Source organism: Homalodisca vitripennis, chromosome X (assembly GCF_021130785.1).
Source record: "Homalodisca vitripennis isolate AUS2020 chromosome X, UT_GWSS_2.1, whole genome shotgun sequence".
Lineage (NCBI taxonomy): Eukaryota > Metazoa > Arthropoda > Insecta > Hemiptera > Cicadellidae > Homalodisca > Homalodisca vitripennis.
The window spans coordinates 142,998,100-143,017,747 of NC_060215.1; the positions used below are offsets into that span (position 1 = coordinate 142,998,100).

General features: G+C 34.1%; 1 protein-coding gene across 1 annotated transcript in view; it reads right to left on the minus strand.

The window, feature by feature from the left end:
- Window positions 1–7,970: 7,970 nt before the first annotated feature.
- The window catches only part of LOC124369957 (V-type proton ATPase 116 kDa subunit a1-like), an 88,535-nt gene continuing 76,857 nt past the window's right edge, over window positions 7,971–19,648 (minus strand). Inside the window, 5 exon segments of the mRNA XM_046828183.1 lie at window positions 7,971–10,874; window positions 14,213–14,384; window positions 15,025–15,235; window positions 16,435–16,542; window positions 18,657–18,775. Of these exon segments, the coding sequence (XP_046684139.1) occupies window positions 10,772–10,874; window positions 14,213–14,384; window positions 15,025–15,235; window positions 16,435–16,542; window positions 18,657–18,775 (713 nt within the window). The 3' untranslated portion in view covers window positions 7,971–10,771.

Consider the following 19,648-nt stretch of genomic DNA (forward strand, 5'->3'; position numbering starts at 1 on the left):
GATATAAGATAATGTGTATGACGTATTACTGTGTTGAACGTGTAAAATATTGTTTTTAGGGTATCGATTTTACAATCATAAATATTGATGTCGTCAAATGTCGACAGTGGGCACCAGCGGTAGGGGTCGATGTCCATTACAACAAATTGTTTTTTTTTTAGGTTGACGGTAGCTGACATCGCTAATATATTGGAAGAGAGTGAAAATATTTATAGATCCAACATTTTTTTATTGAGCCACCAGATAATCCAGGCCCTCAGTGACTGTGATTCCGATGACGATGATAGTGGCAACATAAATCATTTATCTGGCAACCAACTCAGAGCTGGTGGTGAGCTGATAGGAAGAAAATTAACTGAAGATGGGTTAGTTACAATAAGAATTGGTGGAATACCTGAAGAAAAAAGTGACCAAAGAAGAAGTGGAACAAGTAGAAGATAAGAAATTTGAGGAACCTGTGGACGAAGATGACAGTGTAGTAAGCGTAGATGTTGTTTTTTGAAGAAGAAACCCAAGGAAAAGTTAGTAAAAAAATACGTTAGAGAGCAGAACTAAAAAAAGAAAACAAATAAAAGATGTTAGAACAAAAAAGAAGGTGAAAGGAAATAAGTCAAAACGTACATGGGAAGAAAAAGACATTGCAGATGTAAGCTCTATAGAGTTTACTCGTGCGAGAATTTCTTGTCAAATGATTATTCTCCTGTAGAACTGTTTGAAATGTTCTTTGATGACGAGGTCGTAGAGTACATTGTTTATTGCACTAATCAATATTCCCTAGAAAAAGGAAACATAAACTTTTCTACATCAAAAAATGAAATACGTCTGTTTTTCGCCATTCTTTTTCTATCAGGATACAACACTATGGCTCGTTACAGAATGTACTGGAAACGGCAGAGGACACACATCATGAAGCAGTTTCACGTGCAATTTCACGTAATCGTTTTCAGGATATCTTGAAAAACATTCACTTCTGTGAAAATGATAATTAGACAAAGATGACAAGTTTGCCAAAGTTCGCTCTGTTATGTGCATGCTGAACGAGCGATGGCTTCGTTACTTCCCAGGTGACATTTACTTATCCATTGATGAATCCATGGTACCTTATTTTGGAAGGCACGGGTTGAAACAACTTATCCATGGGGAAGCCTATCCGATTCGGATATAAAGTTTGGATATTAGCTACAAGGTTAGGCTACGCTATTCAAGCGGAACCGTATCAGGGGCAAAGCGACTGGAGCAACTATTCCTGAGCTCGGTGTGGGAGGCTCAGTTGTCATTGATCTTATATCTGAACTCCCACAGGACAGAAAATATAGTTTGTTTTTCGACAACTTCTTTACATCTTTAAAACTGCTTGAAGCGTTAAAAAACAGGGGATATCATGGTACAGGGACCATAAGGGTAGACAGAGTTGAGGATGCCCCTCTTCGTAAACCTCAAGATCTCAAGAGGAAAGAACCAAGAGGTACTTTCCATCAAATAACTGACACAGACACCAACATAACACTTGTAAGATACATGGACAACAGTGTTTTTACTATAGCGTCGACAGCAACAGGCGTTCATCCTGAGGGGAAAGCAAAGCGTTGGTCCTCTAGCAATAAAAAACACATCGTTGTGCCACAGCCAAAACTGTGTCAATTGGTACAATATGAATATGGGTGGGGTGGATAGGCTAGATGAAAATGTATCTACCTACCGTATTCATATTCGCAACAAAAAGTGGTATTGGCCAATGGTTGCATACATGCTGAATGTGAGTATGAATAATGCTTGGATTTTATACAGAATGACGCCAAAAGGAGCTGAAGAACAATTAGATCTTCTTGGATTCACCCGCTACATTGTCCGTACGTACATGCGAACATGCACAAGCCATCGATCCTCTGCAGGACGGCCAAGCCAGACAGTATCCAGTAGGGTGTTGCCTGAAATCCGATTCAGTGGAAAAAGATCATCATTTAGAAACAGTTCAAAAGCAAATTCGCTGCGCACTGTGTTCCAAAGCAACAAGGAAACGGTGCAAGACTTCTCAAGTTGGATTGCCATGTGCTTTGTGCGGAGGCTTTCCATACTTCCTGAGGAAGTAATCTCTTATACAATCCTTTCTGATATGTAATCTATTCATAAATACTGTAATGGAACAATAAAAGCATCATTATTTCATTTTTAACTTATTTTAAAACCACCCCTTTCATTCCCACTGTCGACAAATGTCTACATTAGCCTCTATTCTCTAACTGCACCCGTTCATGCCCACTGTCGACATATGTCGACATGCTATAATTTATTGTTATTATTAAATTTTACATATTTCATACTAAAACTATAGTAAATAACTGATAATAAAGCAAATAACCCAAAGGCCACCAAAAAATCTGACAAAAAAATAATTTGGGCAGAAACGGGTTAAGCTGCATAAGTTTTCGCACTTCCTGAGTTCCACTGCATTTCAGTCGTTTAACAATATAGATGCCAGAGGTGCTTATTGCAGATGTTGTTTACATGCTCTGTCCATGAAAGGTTACTTTTTAGAGAGACTCAAGGAACTTCGACCGGTGCAAGGTAGATCCATAGTGATCTGGAAACGGCGTTTTTTTGGAATCAAATGCAAACAAATTCGATACATGTTCAAATGGTCAGGAAAGATGGTATGGACAATGCAATGTGGTACATTTTTCACAGATACAGTTTCATCAAACGTTATTCTTCTATTTGCACAGACAACTTGCCAAAATTGCTCAATATTGTCATAAAGGTTGCAGTAGTTGTAGGGTGTTCAATACGGGGATTATCTTCAATATATGTGACCTTCATTAAAACATTTGTGCCATTTAAAAACTGGTTCTTCTTCATAGCCTTGTCTAGTCCTTTTATTGCCAACGTCCTGTTATCCAGATGACTAAAAATTATGCATACAATACCAATGTCTTGTTTACCGGACGTTCTAGAAACTGTCTAAAATGCTAATGTCCGGTTAACTGGACGTCACATTAAAAATTATAAACAGTTTAAAAATAAACATTTTATTTATTTAGAAACATCTTTTTATATGCAGATAAATGATCTTATATAAAAGCCATTATTAAAAGTATACAATTTCATTATAATATGAAGAAAGTTCCGAAGTTTGTCTTTTCATTAATGCTACGTTTTTGAGGTTCTTTTGTAAGTAGGACTACTTGAAAAATTTTGATAACTTTTAAAATGTATAATTTACAGTTTATTTTTACTTGTTTAAGTGTTGGCTGTATTTCTTCATGAGCCGTGCGTAAGGCTGTAACAATTATGCCAGTTTTTAGGTTAAAACAAAATTACAGTAACGTTTTTTATTTGTGATAATTTTACTATGAAATTTTTCAACAGGCCTTTATAACTCAGTGGTATTTACAGGAAACTGATTGAATAGTGCCTAGTTATGTTTTATCACCATAAATAAGGTCCAAATAAAAAAGCAAAAAACATTTTTACGTAAGTAAATTTTGTTGTAATACCACAACATTTTTATTTGTGAAAATTTTTACCGTAAAATTTCAACAGGGTGTTCATAACTTAATGGTATTTACAGTAGTTACTGAATAGAGCCCAACTATTTTTTTAATTACCATAAGGAGATCCTAATGAAAAAGACAGAAGTCTTTTCAGAGTATCGGTAGATAGTCTGGAAGATGGTTACGCAGTCTGCTGCCAATGTAGTCTGGAGTCACAAAGTGGAATGCACGTCGTTTGATATCCATGGATGTTGTCATTTTTTGTGGATTTTTGTTGTCAGCATGTAAGATAACATCTACAGGAGGGAAAGTTGACAACTGTCATGATCCTTAATTCCTTGAAAGCATTTCAACATGTTTCCACTTGCTGTAGGTTAGCAAGGGTCCTTATTGCCGGTTTTTGTAAAATCAGAACTCACTCTCTATATTTGTCTTAGATGTGCCTCCATATCCAATGAAACCATATCTGAAATTGATTGAGTTAGACCGAATTTTGCATGTGTAGTAGTTGTTATGTTCAATTTATAAAAATTTACAAAGAAACAGTCTAATTAATTTGATTTAACTTTAGCAGTGTTAAACCTTGTAGATGCTTAAAAAATGGTAAAAAAGCATCTCAAAGTTTTGCCCATGGGTTATGAAATTATCACATTCAACAGAGAAAACTTACGTTAAATTTCAGTTTCGGGTAAGTGAGTTGAGAGATCAATTGTAACATTGTGATGAAATTTGGTGTATAAGTTATATAATACCTGTAAATATGGTTTTGACAAAACTTTCACCCTTTACAGACAATGAAATGGTTGAAACGGCACCAACACCATCCGAAGGAAAGTAAAATTTGAAAACGGTTTGATAGTGATGGTGTAAATGTAACCACTAAGACCAAGAACGCCCCTACCCGGACTTTCAGAACCGTCTGGTAGTTGTTGAAACTGTAAAGGGATAAAAATTATGCCACATTTTGGCAATATTCAATCTGTGACATGTTTTTGGGTTTGCCAAAAAAACAATATATTAGCATAACAACTTTAATTATGTGATATTACACTAACAGTAACACTAATCTGGTAACGGTTTGAGGCAATTGAGGATGTGAATATAGTTCTATTCTAACGAGGAGAAATACATTTAGCAGTACGTACCTACTTACAAGAACATTTCGACTATTTACTGGAACCAAGACCTACTTCTATTTTTTAGTGGAGTACACAGACTTAGTATAGGTAAAGGGAATGATTTGAAACTATTAAAAAATAGTTCATGGAGAAAAATGCACGAGCGGGATTTGAGCAAGGTAAATAATAAGATTATCCATTTTTTAACGTCGACAGTTATTCATCTAGATAAAAACTACTTAAGAATGAGATTTCTCAATGAGAAAACTTTTGCAAACTATGAGGTAACTAGTAGCCCTAATGCAATCATCTTGTTTCTTAACTCAAGAGTGCCTCCAGTTGGGTGGTCTAGTAGTATAATTATTGCAACGTATGTGTAAACAAGCCACATAATATTTTTGAAAGTTATGTTCTATTCCTAAGATTTGTATTTGTTTCGCCTTAGTATACTACACATACCACTGACAATTTTCCACAATGTTTTATTTACAGTTGAGGTTTAGACTGCCATATTTTGTCTAATTCGTTTACCACAATTTTAAACAATATTATGCATAATGTGCTTAATTAATGAAATAATCAAAAATAAAATCATTTGTTTATACATAATATAGGTCTTACTTTTCACAACCAGGTTCTAAAAACTCTTTTACATACAATTGTATCTTTTAACATTTTTATGTAAAATATTTCACAAAATAATTAAATCTACAGTTTAATTTCAACTTCAATGTTGTTATAGCCTTATTTATTGAGAGAGGCCCAGAAATTTATCCAGATAAAAATAGTTTGTGTGAATTTTTTCTTTTCCATCTCCTAAATTTTTGTTGTTCTTTATACTTTATAGTACTTTGAAAAATGTTTGAAGGAAGAGACTGTCCCAATCTTGAATGTTGCGTTACACATAAGTTTCAAATATAAAAAAATTCTTTCATAATTATTTGTACTTTTAATGTCTATATTTAAAAATGTGGTAACTTTGTATAACAACTATTTACAAAGGGGAATAATTTCACTAAACGAACATCTTAATTCTACTACAACATACAACATGTACATGCATGTGAGATTACATAGTTATTTAAAAGAAAATAATAACTCCAATTTAATTATAACATTAAATTAAATTTAAAATGAGAATGATGATGGATGCTGAAACATATCAAACAGCTCAAAAATAAAATGAAAATCATAATTGTTTTTTAAAATGATAACAAAAACATAAATGACTTAAAATATCCTTTAATAGTGATAACAGTGTATGTCACTACAGTGATTGAAGAGGTTTTTTTCTAATACTCTTTCTCGTATGTTTCCAGTATGTTTTGTGCGTGTCCACCTCAAAACTACGTAGTCCAAACTCGTGTCTTCTTCAAATAAAATTCGACGAGTTTAATATCCCATTATCATTTCTTTCCACTCTCATCTGTTGGGTTCTGTTCAAAACACTTTACTTCTACTATGCTCTGTTAAAATGTTTTTACTTTCCCAGTACCCAGAATGTTGGAATTTCCAAACACATTCTGGGTAACCAAGCATAGTGAAAGCTGAACCATTGCGGTTATAATACAAGTAGCATAATGGAACCAGTATGACTCCAGCATCAGCTCGCAACACGCCAAGCCTGGGACGAGCCACCAGCAGATTATGCTTCCATTACAGTTTGTGTATAACTGGTTGTTAAAACTAGAATTATCATTTTTTATATAGTATTTAGAAACACTTTGTCTATGAGATACTGAAAATCACCCTCCACAAGAAAGGATTCGTGATTAATAACTAGATTCTTAAAAAATATTTTAGAACATGTTTTGTAAACAAAAACATATTGAAACTAACCATTTGTAATTTGGAGAAATCATTGAAATATTCATTGTGTGGATTTAAAACAAAATATTTTATGATTCAAAACATTAATACATTTTAATTAAAACTATATTTGACACATGTACTCTTTTTCTTGGTAGCCTTAAAACAATTTCTAAATGTTTTGTTGATTTTTCAAGTCTTGTCCCGAAGCCATGGTTTAGACTCTTGAAGTTCAATCAATCTAACTAGATCGCTTTTATAAGTTGCTATTATGAAAAATGACTACGTTGAGAGCAAGTCATCAATGTTATCGTTTTCATAATACAACACTACCGACAATGCTCTGTAACCCACCATAGCACCACCAAGTAACCCATCTCCTGACAGTTCATTTTCCTTACTTACTTTTTGGGCTGTCTTAAATCAGGATAATAACTCAATAAGGATATCCTGTCATTATGTAACTAATCTGTCCTTCTCCAGACACTTGGTTCAGGATGTAACTAGATAATTAGTTGTGAATAGAGGGATGTTGTATTGTATGATTTGTATTTCAATCTATATGGTGATATTTTGTTGAAATCCAGTATCTGAATTTTTCTAAGTACCTGATATAAATCCAACCAAATCAGGTAGGCAACAGTTCATATAATTAAAATAATATGTTTCTTTTTCATAGACACTGATTTTAACAATATAAACTATAACGTACAATTGTATAGGCTGATAATTTCTTTTCTACAATATTTGCTAAAGTTTTAAAGTATTTGGTGAAGTTCAATGGGAGGAACATCGTTAGTATTTTTATTTTCTTGAGGGGAAGAGGCAAGAATCTCCGCACATAGTACTAAAAGGCCTTTGCGCCTCCCTTACTTTATGTTTATGCCCTCAAAATTTGACTTTTACAGAAGCCAATCAGATTTGAGGGCTCCTGTTCTCTGATATCCTTATGGCTGAGAAGATGTGGACCTAGGAATTTTGTCTTAATTTTACATAGGCAGACAGTTTAGCTATACACATTCCGCAGATTCTTCTACTTCTCTGCAGAGCGTGCATTCATCAGTCTGGCTTAGACCCACCTTCATCAGATGCTTCCTAAGAGGGTAATGTCATGTCAACATCCCTAATACCAGCTGTATATCCTCCTTACTTTGTTCAAGAAGAGCTGACCACACTTTTGTCTAAGGAGAAATAAACATTTTAGATTGTCTAAGTCCAGAGGTTTTTCTTCAGGTTAAGGATCTAATCCTCTTTCTCCAAGCCGTTACTACTAGAGCTTTGCTGAAGGAGAGAGCTACTCCACAGCCATATCCCAGTTTCCCTAAAGCGGTACACAAAAGCCCTTATGTTCCGTGACATAGATGAGTATTATACCTAGCTTTCTACAAACTCGATTATCTCATTCACCACAGAACAAATCTTGCCATACATGTCCCCCCTGTTGTTTTACAAAACTGGCAATGACTTATGCCCAGTAGAGTCAAAATAAACTCAAAACTTTAACCAAACTCAAAAACAACAAAGGAAAAGGAAAATAAAAAAATGAATAAAATACTTCAAAAAGAATAAATTTTATATAGGATAAATAATGATGTCATATAAACAAATGAATACCACTGATCTTCACAATTAATTAAGAGAGAATCTAAGAACATTTATAGACAATAGAAACAAAAACTTAGTTAAATATTCAGAGAGTCTTCGAGTTCTAGAATCAATTACAATAAACAATTAATTGCTTGTTAAAACTAAAGATTTCTTATATTATAACACAGTAATAACAGTAAAATGATCATGCACTTGTTAGTGAGAGCAATAGTAATGTTAAGTTTATATCCTTAACAAGTAAATGTTTAAATGTATAACAAAATGATCTATAAAACATACAGTTGTACCAAAATTAAACAAACTACAAAATATATGCTTGTACCAAAATGAATCACAATTCAATATACGTAAATAAAAAAACTTACCGAGTATGATTAGGTAATTCATTTGGGTGTATATAAAAATGTATCTATATTTATAGATAGTAACAGTAAAACAGTAAAAATAACTAAACAAAATCGAACCCAGATAACATGAACCTCAATTCCATCAATTCTTCAGCAACAAAATTTGTCTCAATCTCCATGAACACAAAAAAATCTCAACTCCCTTGAGGAAAAAAATAACAAAAAGTTTCAATAATTAAAATCTTGAAACCACAAAAAATGTTATATGTTAATTTATACATATAACGGTGAATAATAATGTTACCATGATGATTATGATATATAAAATGTTTGTAAAAATCAGTTAACATTTGTCTGTTCCTTTAACCAAGGAAGTTTCATTTTTTTTACTGTAAATAAGTTAACAACATAATAGATGAAATTATTATAACTGCTTTAAAAACTAAGATATCAATACATAGTGTAATATTGAATTTAGAATTCTACATTACAATCAACTGTTTAGCCGATAGCTGTAATAGACACCTGTCAAATTTTCTTATTACTGGATTATTATTAAAATACCAAATAAATAAAATTAAAAATGACTTTATTTTAAGGCGGAGTTTTGTCAAATGCTATGAACCTTGTAATGGAACATAGAAACTACTTCATGAAACAAGAAAAAGTGCTAACATACTTTTTACGTAAAAGTCCCATAAAGCGATATTTAATATTTATTATAATATATTAATCATAAAATCCTTTTACTTCCACTATTTATTTTTTAAAGCAATATCAGAAAAAGTAATAGTTTTACTTCAAAGCCCACTTCATTACAAAGAAATATATGTGAAATACATTAATTTATGATGAAAAGGTAATTTTTAAAATTGGTTCTAAGGCTGAAAAATGGCTTGGCCTTATTGGCACTGACACCCATTAAATTGTGGGTTTTTTTACACATAATTCCCAAAAATGAGTCAACTTTTAAAGAATTAAAACCAAGTTATAAAATGAGAGTTTAATAAAGCATTGGAAGAGAATGGACGTACCTTTACCAGATTGAAGGATCCTTCCTCTTCTTCTTCATAGAGACATTTAAAAGAACTCACAAAAATGAGATATTTCGTAACCACTGGCCACTTTGTCTACCACAGAAAAATTCTCCTTGGTTGCTTCACATCTTACGAAATATCCCATTTTTGTGAGTTCTTTTTAAAGTCTCTGTGAAGAAGAAGAGGAAGATCCTTCTAATCTGGTAAAGGTCAGCCTGCTCGTCCTATCTTATTAAAAGTCTCATGTTAAAATGTTTAACAAATCAGTTTGGTGGGGCCGTATTCAGTGAGTATTACAGTTTAGCTTGCTGTATTACCTTCAGTAACATGGACCTTGTCACAAATTATTTGTTACCAGTAACAGAAGTCCATCAGCTGCTTGAGATTTATGTCATTGAGGTTCCATTGTATACGATATGCTTCCAATGAAATACAGCATTGTAACAGCTATTCACAAGTTGATACAACAATGTGGTAAAAACAATCATGTTTTACTTCCCCATGATGACGACCCATAATGAGATCTGGGGTACTCTAATGCTGTAGATATAAAGGAAGCCTGTAACAGGTATTGTAATGGGGCACGATCTGCAATAGACTCTTGATTATTTGACTATTTCCTCAACATAAGAGCAAAATACAACAACAGAAAATGCCAGTAAAGAGGAATGTCACGTACACAAATCTAGATTTGGTGTGTCAAAGTAACTCAACCAATAGAATTTGACACTAATGACTAATGCTATTTGTGTTCATTGCGAAATAGAAGTATAATGAAACGTTATTTTTTGAAGTTTAAATGTTTTGGCGTTCTTTCAATATTGGTAGCATCATAATTGCTAATAAAACAATAACTGATCAAAATAAATTAGGCAAACCGAGTTTAATCAATCGAAAGTTGTCATTAATCCAGATCGTACTTTTTCCAGAGATTCTCATCATCAATCCATTAACTAAGTGCCAAATATGCAAGAGTCTATTATACATAACCAATTATCCTTCTACTATATATTTTATAACATTGAAATATATGTATGATTCTATATCCTATATATAAATTTTATAATTCTACAACTGATAAGAAAATAATAACTCAAATTTCACAGGGTTTTGTAAGGTTGCTACAATATGCAAATGCAAATAACACTGTTATTTATCCCCATAACGATTCATAAGTCATAATATCACAATCAATATAATGTGTAATTGATCAATATTCCTTTCCTTCCTACGTTTTAAGTAGCAACCCTAAATGAGTGATAAATTCTAAGTGAATAAAATTAACCTTAAGATAATAGTAACCAAATTGTATACAGTTCATGGCATAAATGCAACGACGACGTGATGAGATTCAGGTTAGCTTATTCATTTTCAGAATGAGATGCCTGGTCCAGGATTGCTTCGAAGGAGAACGGGAGGAAGCCATAGCCGGTACCCGTGTAGAACTTGCTCTGGAATTCCACCCTGAAACAAAATTTAAAATGCTTAAATTAATTCTACTACATATAGTATGTTAAAGTACATAATTACTTGATGATACATCATAATGTGTCTAAATCTGGGGTGACGTGTCTAAGATTCTTACCAACATGTAACTTACGTTCAATACGAAAAGTGATTCCCTATTTACGTACATGTATCGTAAAGCGGTGAGCCACAGTCTCATGGCATTTCCTGAGGATTGAAGGCACATAATCTGCATGTATGAAAAACTGCCATGAAAATTGGGAGATAGAACAAAAAAGGCTATATGATTGCCTAGTACTTGCTCTGGACAACAGTAAAGCATGCAGACTGTATTTGCTCTGTGCTACTTTGACTTTCTCTAACTGTATACAAGTTGTGTTCAAACAGTAATGGGAATTTTTAGGTTTCCCGGATTTGGAGAGTATGATTGTCAAGATGTTTTTATTATGTTAGTACTCCTGCTCCTAAAGTATGATAAAATTATTTACTTTTTCAATGACAGCTACTAAGGTTAGTCATGTTTTATGAACTCAGCGATTTTTGGTTGTTAAAAAATATGGATCAAAGAATGTTATCAAATTTTGAGTGAAAAATGAAAATTGTAACAAAGTGTGGGAAATGTTAACAAAGACCTATGGTGAGTCTGCTATGAGTAAAACAAGGGATTACGAGTGGTATAAACATGTCAAAGATGACTGTGAAGACACTGAAGATAAATAATTCTCTGGATATCCCAGCTTAACAACTGTGACAAAAGTGGAAGAAATGCTTATGAACAATCATCGTCTTACCATCCGAGAAGTCGCTAATAATGTTGGCAAATCAATAGGCTCATGCCATGACATTTTTTATAATGTTTTGGTTATGAATCGTGTAACAGCAAAATTTGTTCCAAAATTGTTGAATTTTGAACAAAAACAGCGGCGAATGGAAGTTGCTCAGGAGTCAGTAAATTAAGTCAACTACCACAATGCAGAATGAATTAAACATGTTATAATAAGTGATGAAACATAGGGTTACTGATATGATGTTGAAACTAAGGTTTAATCATCCCAGTGGAGGCATTTTGGATCACCAAGACCAAAAGAGGCTGAACTAGTGGAGTTGAACGTGAAGGTTATGCTCACTGTGTTCTTTGATTTTAATGGCATAGTGCTTCATGAATTCGTGACACAAGGTCAAACCGTCAATAAGGAGCACTACGTGCAAGTTCAACGCTGTTTGCTTCAAGCAATCCAAAAAAAGTCCGGATTTCTGGCAAAACAATTCATGGCTTTTGTACCATGACAATGCATCTGCTCACACTTTATTACTTGTTCATGAATTTTTGGCCAAAAACAGTACAGGAATGATACTTTAGCCTCCATGTTCTGCAGACATGGCTCTGTGTGACTTTTATTTCCAAAATTAAAGAGAACCCTAAAGAGCCGTAGTTTTACAAGCATAGATGACATTAAAAGTTCATCACTGACATGGCTATTCCAAAGATAGAGTTTTGAGGATTGGAAGAATCATTGGTACAAGTGCATAATAACTTAATGGAGACTACTTTTAAGGTAAAAACATTAATTTAGATGAATAAATCATTTTTTTTTTCGAAAAATGAAAATTCCCGTTACTTTTTAAACGTACCTTGTATGAGACAGGAGGCATCCAAAACAGTCTCTGGTATGAGTCATACTTATATTAATATTTATGAGTTAGCTGATGTGTATTCCAGGCAGGATAGTGTGACCTGATAAGAAGTTTTTGTCAGGGTAAATGAACCAATTTAATCGTGGGCTTGATTAGAAAATGTTAGAAGGGTAAGGGTGTGTAACTACAGAAATAATGAACATGGTTGTAAAAACAGCAAACTTCATTAGATCAAAATCTCTTGACCCTTTGAGTGCCAAGCACTTTTAAGGAGTTGGTCACCTCTATCAGTGCCAAACACTCTTTTGGTTTGTTTGGTAGTGTTCAGCCAAATAATTCATAACTTTGTAAAAATAAACATAATGAGATGATTGTTCTTTTATTATGTAGGGGGGAAAGTAGGCTATAACTTGTAATATTTACTTCAATAATAGAACATGTTAAAATTGTTTTAATAAAGTAATAAAAACCAAACTTAAATTTGTTAAAACGTTGGAACACAAAAATTGTAATTTTATGCTTTTAATTTATTTGTATTCATATTTAAAAAAGTAAGTATCTGTATAACTGAGTTTTTATTTGGTATTTGTGTAGTGTTCCACAAAATAATTAACAACTTTTTAACAAATAATAGGATCATTTTTGTTTTATTGTGCTTGAGGAAAAATAGGGTATGATGAATAATATTTATTGGAATAGTAAAATCTGATGAAAGTTTTTAATAAAGAAATTATACAGCAACTTTTAAAATTGTTTTAAGTATTAATAAAGAAAAATTGTAATATATTATCTTAATACATTTGTATAGTATGCAACATTTTTTGTTGTTTCCTATAAAAGTAGGAACAAATGTAACTTACCAAGTATAAAAAAGTAAGTATTTGTAACTATTCTTATATACTAGTAAAACATTCAAAATCTGCACTCGCATAAAGGTTGTTGCTAATATTTGGCAAATAGCTTTATACCAGCTGTAAAAAATCAAATCAGGACAAATAATTTATGTTTATTTTATTTATTATGTATAAAATGAGAGTCATTCAATAATGTCATGTTTGTCATTCAATATCATTGAAGATATTGAATGACAAACACTCTACACTACAGCTGAAAAGAAACAAACAACAAACAGGAAGAGTGGTTCCGGAGGAGGAAATGAAATTACGCTCGGAAAGGATGAAGAAATATTGGGTGGATAAAAGAAAAAAGACTAGAAAATATAAAGTGACTAAAATGGTTCAATGTAGGCCATAAAATTATATATAAAAAAAAAAATGAGAGTAAGTACAATGCCATATATCAATTTCAGCTTGTTACATTTAGTAACAGAATAATAAATATTTGAATAACCGATTTGGTTGGCATTTTTTGGAAAAACTCACAGGCCGATCTCATCGGCTCTTGGCACTCAAACGGTTAACACCGTCAATTCAATAACTTTCCTGTTGAAATTGATTGCGCACACACTGATATTCTTTATGACTATATGGTTTGCTCTTTGAGCAGAGGTAAAATATTGGAGCGGTTGTTTGAACTTAGTGAAATCATAACATTCTGTTACCAGTCATCGGGTAACAGCAATTTACTCCCACATACCTCATTTTTCCAACCACAATATTCACAAGGACAGCAGGACAAGTTATACTTACTAATACACACACTTTTACAGTTAAAGCTCAGTGAAGTGAAAGCCTACTGACCAGTGAAGACGCAGAGTGTGCAGAAACGCAGAGAGCCCCTCCATCAGCACCAAGATGCCGATGGTGAGCACTGCCCAGAAGGCAAAGACGGCCCACAACACTATACCACCCATCCAGTTCTCTGACTTGAGCCCACTGCTCATCACCATGTTCCACAGCACTTCTGACAGCTCTGCAACAAACAACAGTTCTATATGGCAGTAGAGGTGATATATGTATAATTAAAATTAAACTTACAGTTGTATTAGTTAACAAAACTACCATACAATACAGATCACGTTATTTGATGACATCAACCGAGAAACATAATACCTTCATTGGTTTGGTCATCTGTGTTTTCAGCTGTGAATTTCTTTCTACCAAGGAAAAATAGCGTTAAAAGTGTTCGAAATAATTATTGCGATGGTTATCTCGTTTATTGATACTGGTTGAAATAAAGAAAAAGAATGATTAGTTTAATGAAATGAAACTACAGCTTTAGGCTGTAAAAATAGTTGATACATTTTAGCCTTTAGGTGTTGTACATTTTTTAGGTATTGAATTAGTACAGGTTCTGGCTCATCGAGCTTTAACAAATTATTTCAGTCCGAATCAATTACTAAAAGACTTGACCTCAGTTTTAAAGTATAACTATAAAACAAATAACCCATTTCACATTTTTAATACATATTCTACTTTTATTGTATATAATGGTTGTATATAATGGTCTACAGAAAATCGCTGATAACATATGTTTGGTAGCTAAACAATTCAGGACTATAAAAGGCAAGAAGAGAAGCTGCATTAAACTCTTTCGGTGATCTGGTACTTACGGGCGTGTGCGAGTGACAAAGCCCACAGCCGCAAGTACGAGGCCGTGTGGCTCACAGATCCTAGGACATACTCTATTGTGTGGATGGCCTGATGGATCCACATCTCGGTTATGTCTTCTTCCTCTTCAGTGTGAGGTGGGGGCTGCTGCTGCTGGGACACCACACCACCCTCAATGTCTCCGTTCTCACCCCCACCATGGTGGTTGCTCAGCTGCAATATCATAATACGTATGTCAATAATCTTTTAGACTGTATTGGCTACCAAACATACAGACACAATAAACAACAAATCATGGTTTACAGTTTATTTTTCTCTTCTGAAGACAAGAAGCTAACCCAGCAGGGATCACTTCTGGCTAGTTTATACCTTCCAGTTGAACCTACCACTGGGCACAGCAAAAACCAATGTGTCACTTAAATCTAGGCAACCTTATGGATGTACAGGAGCGGCTCATCACTAACTGCAAATGTCGAGATTCTGGGGTTGAAGGGCTATTCAATAGGTCTAGTCTACTGCGGGAGATGTCTGTTGGAGTTGGTGGGGTTTGTTCCCTAACCTCAGAGGTTCTTGCTAGCCTCAACAAGGGTGTGCCACCTCTGCCTACTTTGACTCGAGAGGCTGGTTCAGAGCTGGACTCCCCTTCTTCCAGGAGACATGACTGAGATTGAGTGCCCTAATTTTTCCTCATGGATCTCGATAGGAGGCGACTCCTACTCCCTAACCTTATCCATTCTGAATATCCTGTCACTCTGGAATCAGCGCTAAGGCTCTTATAGGACTAAGTGCAATTTATAAGCTTCTTGTCCTAAGAGAACAAAAAGACAAGAAGCTGAGAAACCTCTCATTGCACTTAGTCCTAAAAGGACTTTCGCGCTGCTTCCGGAATGACAGGATGTTCAAGGTTGATACGGTTGGGGGTAGGGGTCACCTCCTGTCAAGATCCATGAGGAAGGATTTTAGCATTAATCTTGGTCATGCCTGCTCTGAAACAGCTCTCCAGACCCAGCAGGCAGGGGCAGCACTCACTTATGTCTAGGCTAACACATGCTTTTAACACTTAGGGAGTCCCACAAACTCCAGCTGTCGTCACCCTCAGTAGACAAGAATTACTGAACTTTCGTTGCACCTCAATATCTTGTGGATGATAATGTGGTGCTTCTAGACATCATAGGGTTGCCTAGATTTAAGTGACAAATTAGTTTTTTCTGTAGCCAGAACACATTCAACTGGAGAGTATAAACCAGACAGAAGTGAATCCTCCTGAGGCATGGTTAACAGTTCAAAGATTTTGGCTAGTCTCTCATTTAACTAGTTCAAAAGAAAATTATCTGCCACAAAACACAGGGGGCTTTTACAGTAATCGGAGAACTGCACTCACAATAGCACTGAATTGTTAACAGATCACATACCAGATGGTGTTGTTTCTTCTGCTCTTGCATGATCAGATACGGCTTGGCTATCAGCATCCATGGAACGCAAGCCAGAGCGATGAGTACTAGCAGGTATTGGATGTATTTCTGAAAAAATTGTTGCATTTTTAGAGAAAGATCAATGTATTCCTAACTACACCCATTTATCAATAATACGCTAATAATAATTTCACAAAACGTGTATTAATGGTAAATTGATAAATATTAACCTTTAACAATTTTCTATTTTAAATGTGTTAAAGGTGCTTGTTTAATTTATGTGATAACTGTTTGGATCACATGGTGATGCAGTATACACAAGACATTTAATCATATTTGGTACATTTACATATTTGACTTGGGTTTAAACACACTTGATGAAATATGAAAGTAAACATTTTCACACACTGTTTTTCAATAATTTGCTAACTATGCCCACACTTAAGAACCACTACTAGTTGTTTTATTTGGCATGGAACACTTTAAATCAAGGTATGCAGCGCTAAAGCCTACATCGCAGTCTAGGTAACTTTATACTTCTTTAAGCATTAACCTATTTTAAAATACTGGAATACCAACACTACTGCTAGTGTCATATAGGTCATCAACAAGTAGCCGGTTGATAACCTTTTAATTCATCATAATTTATAAAATGTATAGTCATGATTCTTAAAAATAAGACTGCCAAAAATTGAAAATATAGTTTAGAACCAATAAGAAATTGGTTATTGACAGACTGGTGTTAAATAAATACTGAGTGGCATTTTCGTGTATATATAAACAAAAATTACAGAATATTCATTCAATTTATAAACACACAGCCAGCTTGATTCACATATGTTATCGCAGATAAACAAACAGCAAAACAATATTATTAACAGATACACTAGATAATCTGAACAATAAGCACACATACACAGGGCCATACAAAATGGACTTTACAACTTTGAATATTCATAATAATGTAATCAGAGAACTTGGAGAGCTGGTTCACCACAAGTTTTGACTTGCGTTGTTCGCTTGTACCAAATACTAGCAACAGTTGCTTTAAAGATCGCCGTCTTCATTTAACTGGAGCTTTGCGTGCAAACTGTGTCTTTCGGTTTAAAAAAACAAGGTCAGCAACATAATTTTTGTACTAAGTACAATAAAGATTCTCCCAGCAGGCCAACAATTTATGAGTGGCATAAATGTTTTATTGTAACAGATGCTCAGTGAAGCATTAAAAAATCCTCAGGTCATCTAGAATGAACTTGACGAAGGATGTGTTTACACCTGATGAAGTCGGTGAGTGAGAAAAAGTTTTGTCAACAGCCCTACAAAATCGACTAGGTGTGCTACTCGTAAATTACACGTTCCACAGTTGGCTGTTTGGCGTTTGCGTTTGCATCTGAATCAATATAAATTGACAATTGTACAAGAAATAAAAACCACTAATAAAATTGCTCGTAAAAACGTCTGCGGAGATAGATTACGTCAATTAGAAGAGGACAAACATTACAGTAACAACATTATCTGCAGTGACCGGCCAACTTTTCACTTAATTCAACAAACACAACCGTAGGATGGGGCGGTGAAAATCCACATAAATATTTAGGAACATGTTAGTGATATCTTAAAACTGAATGGTTTTTGTGTAATGAGCAAGACAAAAGTTTACAGTCCGATATTTTTCAAGAGAGAACCATCAACAGAATAGTGTGCCTGGATATGCTGGAATATTCTTTAATGCCACAGATAGAATTTTACTTCATGCAAGATGGCGCACCCGACTATTTCAATGACATCCTGGATTTTCTCAATAACCGCTTTCCAGATAAATGGATTGGGCACGATACACCAGTTGCCTGGCCCCCAAGAATATTAATTTGGGGATTCATCAAGGATATCGTGCTTCCTTTGTCAGCTTATATACCAGAGCTCAGAGTAAGAACCACACCTGCAATGTTACAGCAAGTTTGGCCAGACTACAGATGGAATGCGGGCAACATAACCAATGGAAATCACACTGAGCTTAAGCGATAAACCTTATAATTGAATTATAAGGTTAAAACACCTGATGTTTTATGCCATAAAGTTACATCAAAACCATCTCTGTAAGTTCTATATGATCCAATATGAATTATCCATGTTGCAAAGTCCTTTTTGAACCACCCTAAACCAACAGTGCCGATTAAGAATGCATAGTTCATCGAAGCACATACTGTACAGCTTTTCATTACCTGTCCAGGGTACATCCAGACACTGACGCAATTTTCGGCTGCCTCGCTATCTTTGAATAGCACCATGTTGATGAATGTTATAAGGATGGAAGGAGCGCAAGCTGGACTTGTCACAAATGCTAAACATTCAACACACAAAATAGTTAAATTACAACTTTAACATTATTTCTTAGTCTAAAATGACATAATCTCAATGTGATGGAAGAGTTACTCTATTTCCTTACATTAAAAATTTTTAATTTTAAATGTAATCATAAAAAACTTAATTATGAATAGAAAGAAAGATTCATACTTTTGGTAAGCTATGATTTAGAATTAAATTTGTATGCTGTATTAATACGTTAATTATTTTTCTCATTACTTTCCTCCCAATTTTCTCAAACCATAAAAACTTGAGCAGTTTTAATGTAAGTTTTTGCCAAAGGAAATAAAATACTTAACTGAACAAAACGACAGTTAAATTGTGTTACACTATACCATCACACAATTAAGTTAACCCTCCAAAATATAAGGCAGGAATCAAAAATAAAAGAGATCAGTCAAAATACATCTGATAGTTAATAAGTAAACTTTTTAATCACTACTGGATGAATGAATTTATTTGGAAGCGCAAATATTCCCCAAACCTATCGGGCCATCTATTTGAGACCAATAGACCAATAGCAAGACTGCTATTTATCTAAACTCTGGAGTTTTCTATAGGTCCGTAATGGTAGGTATGGTTTAAAATCCATTTATTTAGTTAATGAGAGAAGTATAAGGAACTATTTAACAACACTGCCTCCGTTGTACTTTATTGACTTTATATTGTATTCTGGTGGATACGATTCAGCACACACACCAGATCTAGCACAGGTTTTGATCCAACTAAAAAATTATTGCCACCTTATTCGGCCACTTAAACGTCAATTGTCTGATAATCTACCAGCTGTTGTCTAATCCAGTTATTTGTCGTTTGTTCTTGTATGAAAATTATTATTAGATTCCCTTAA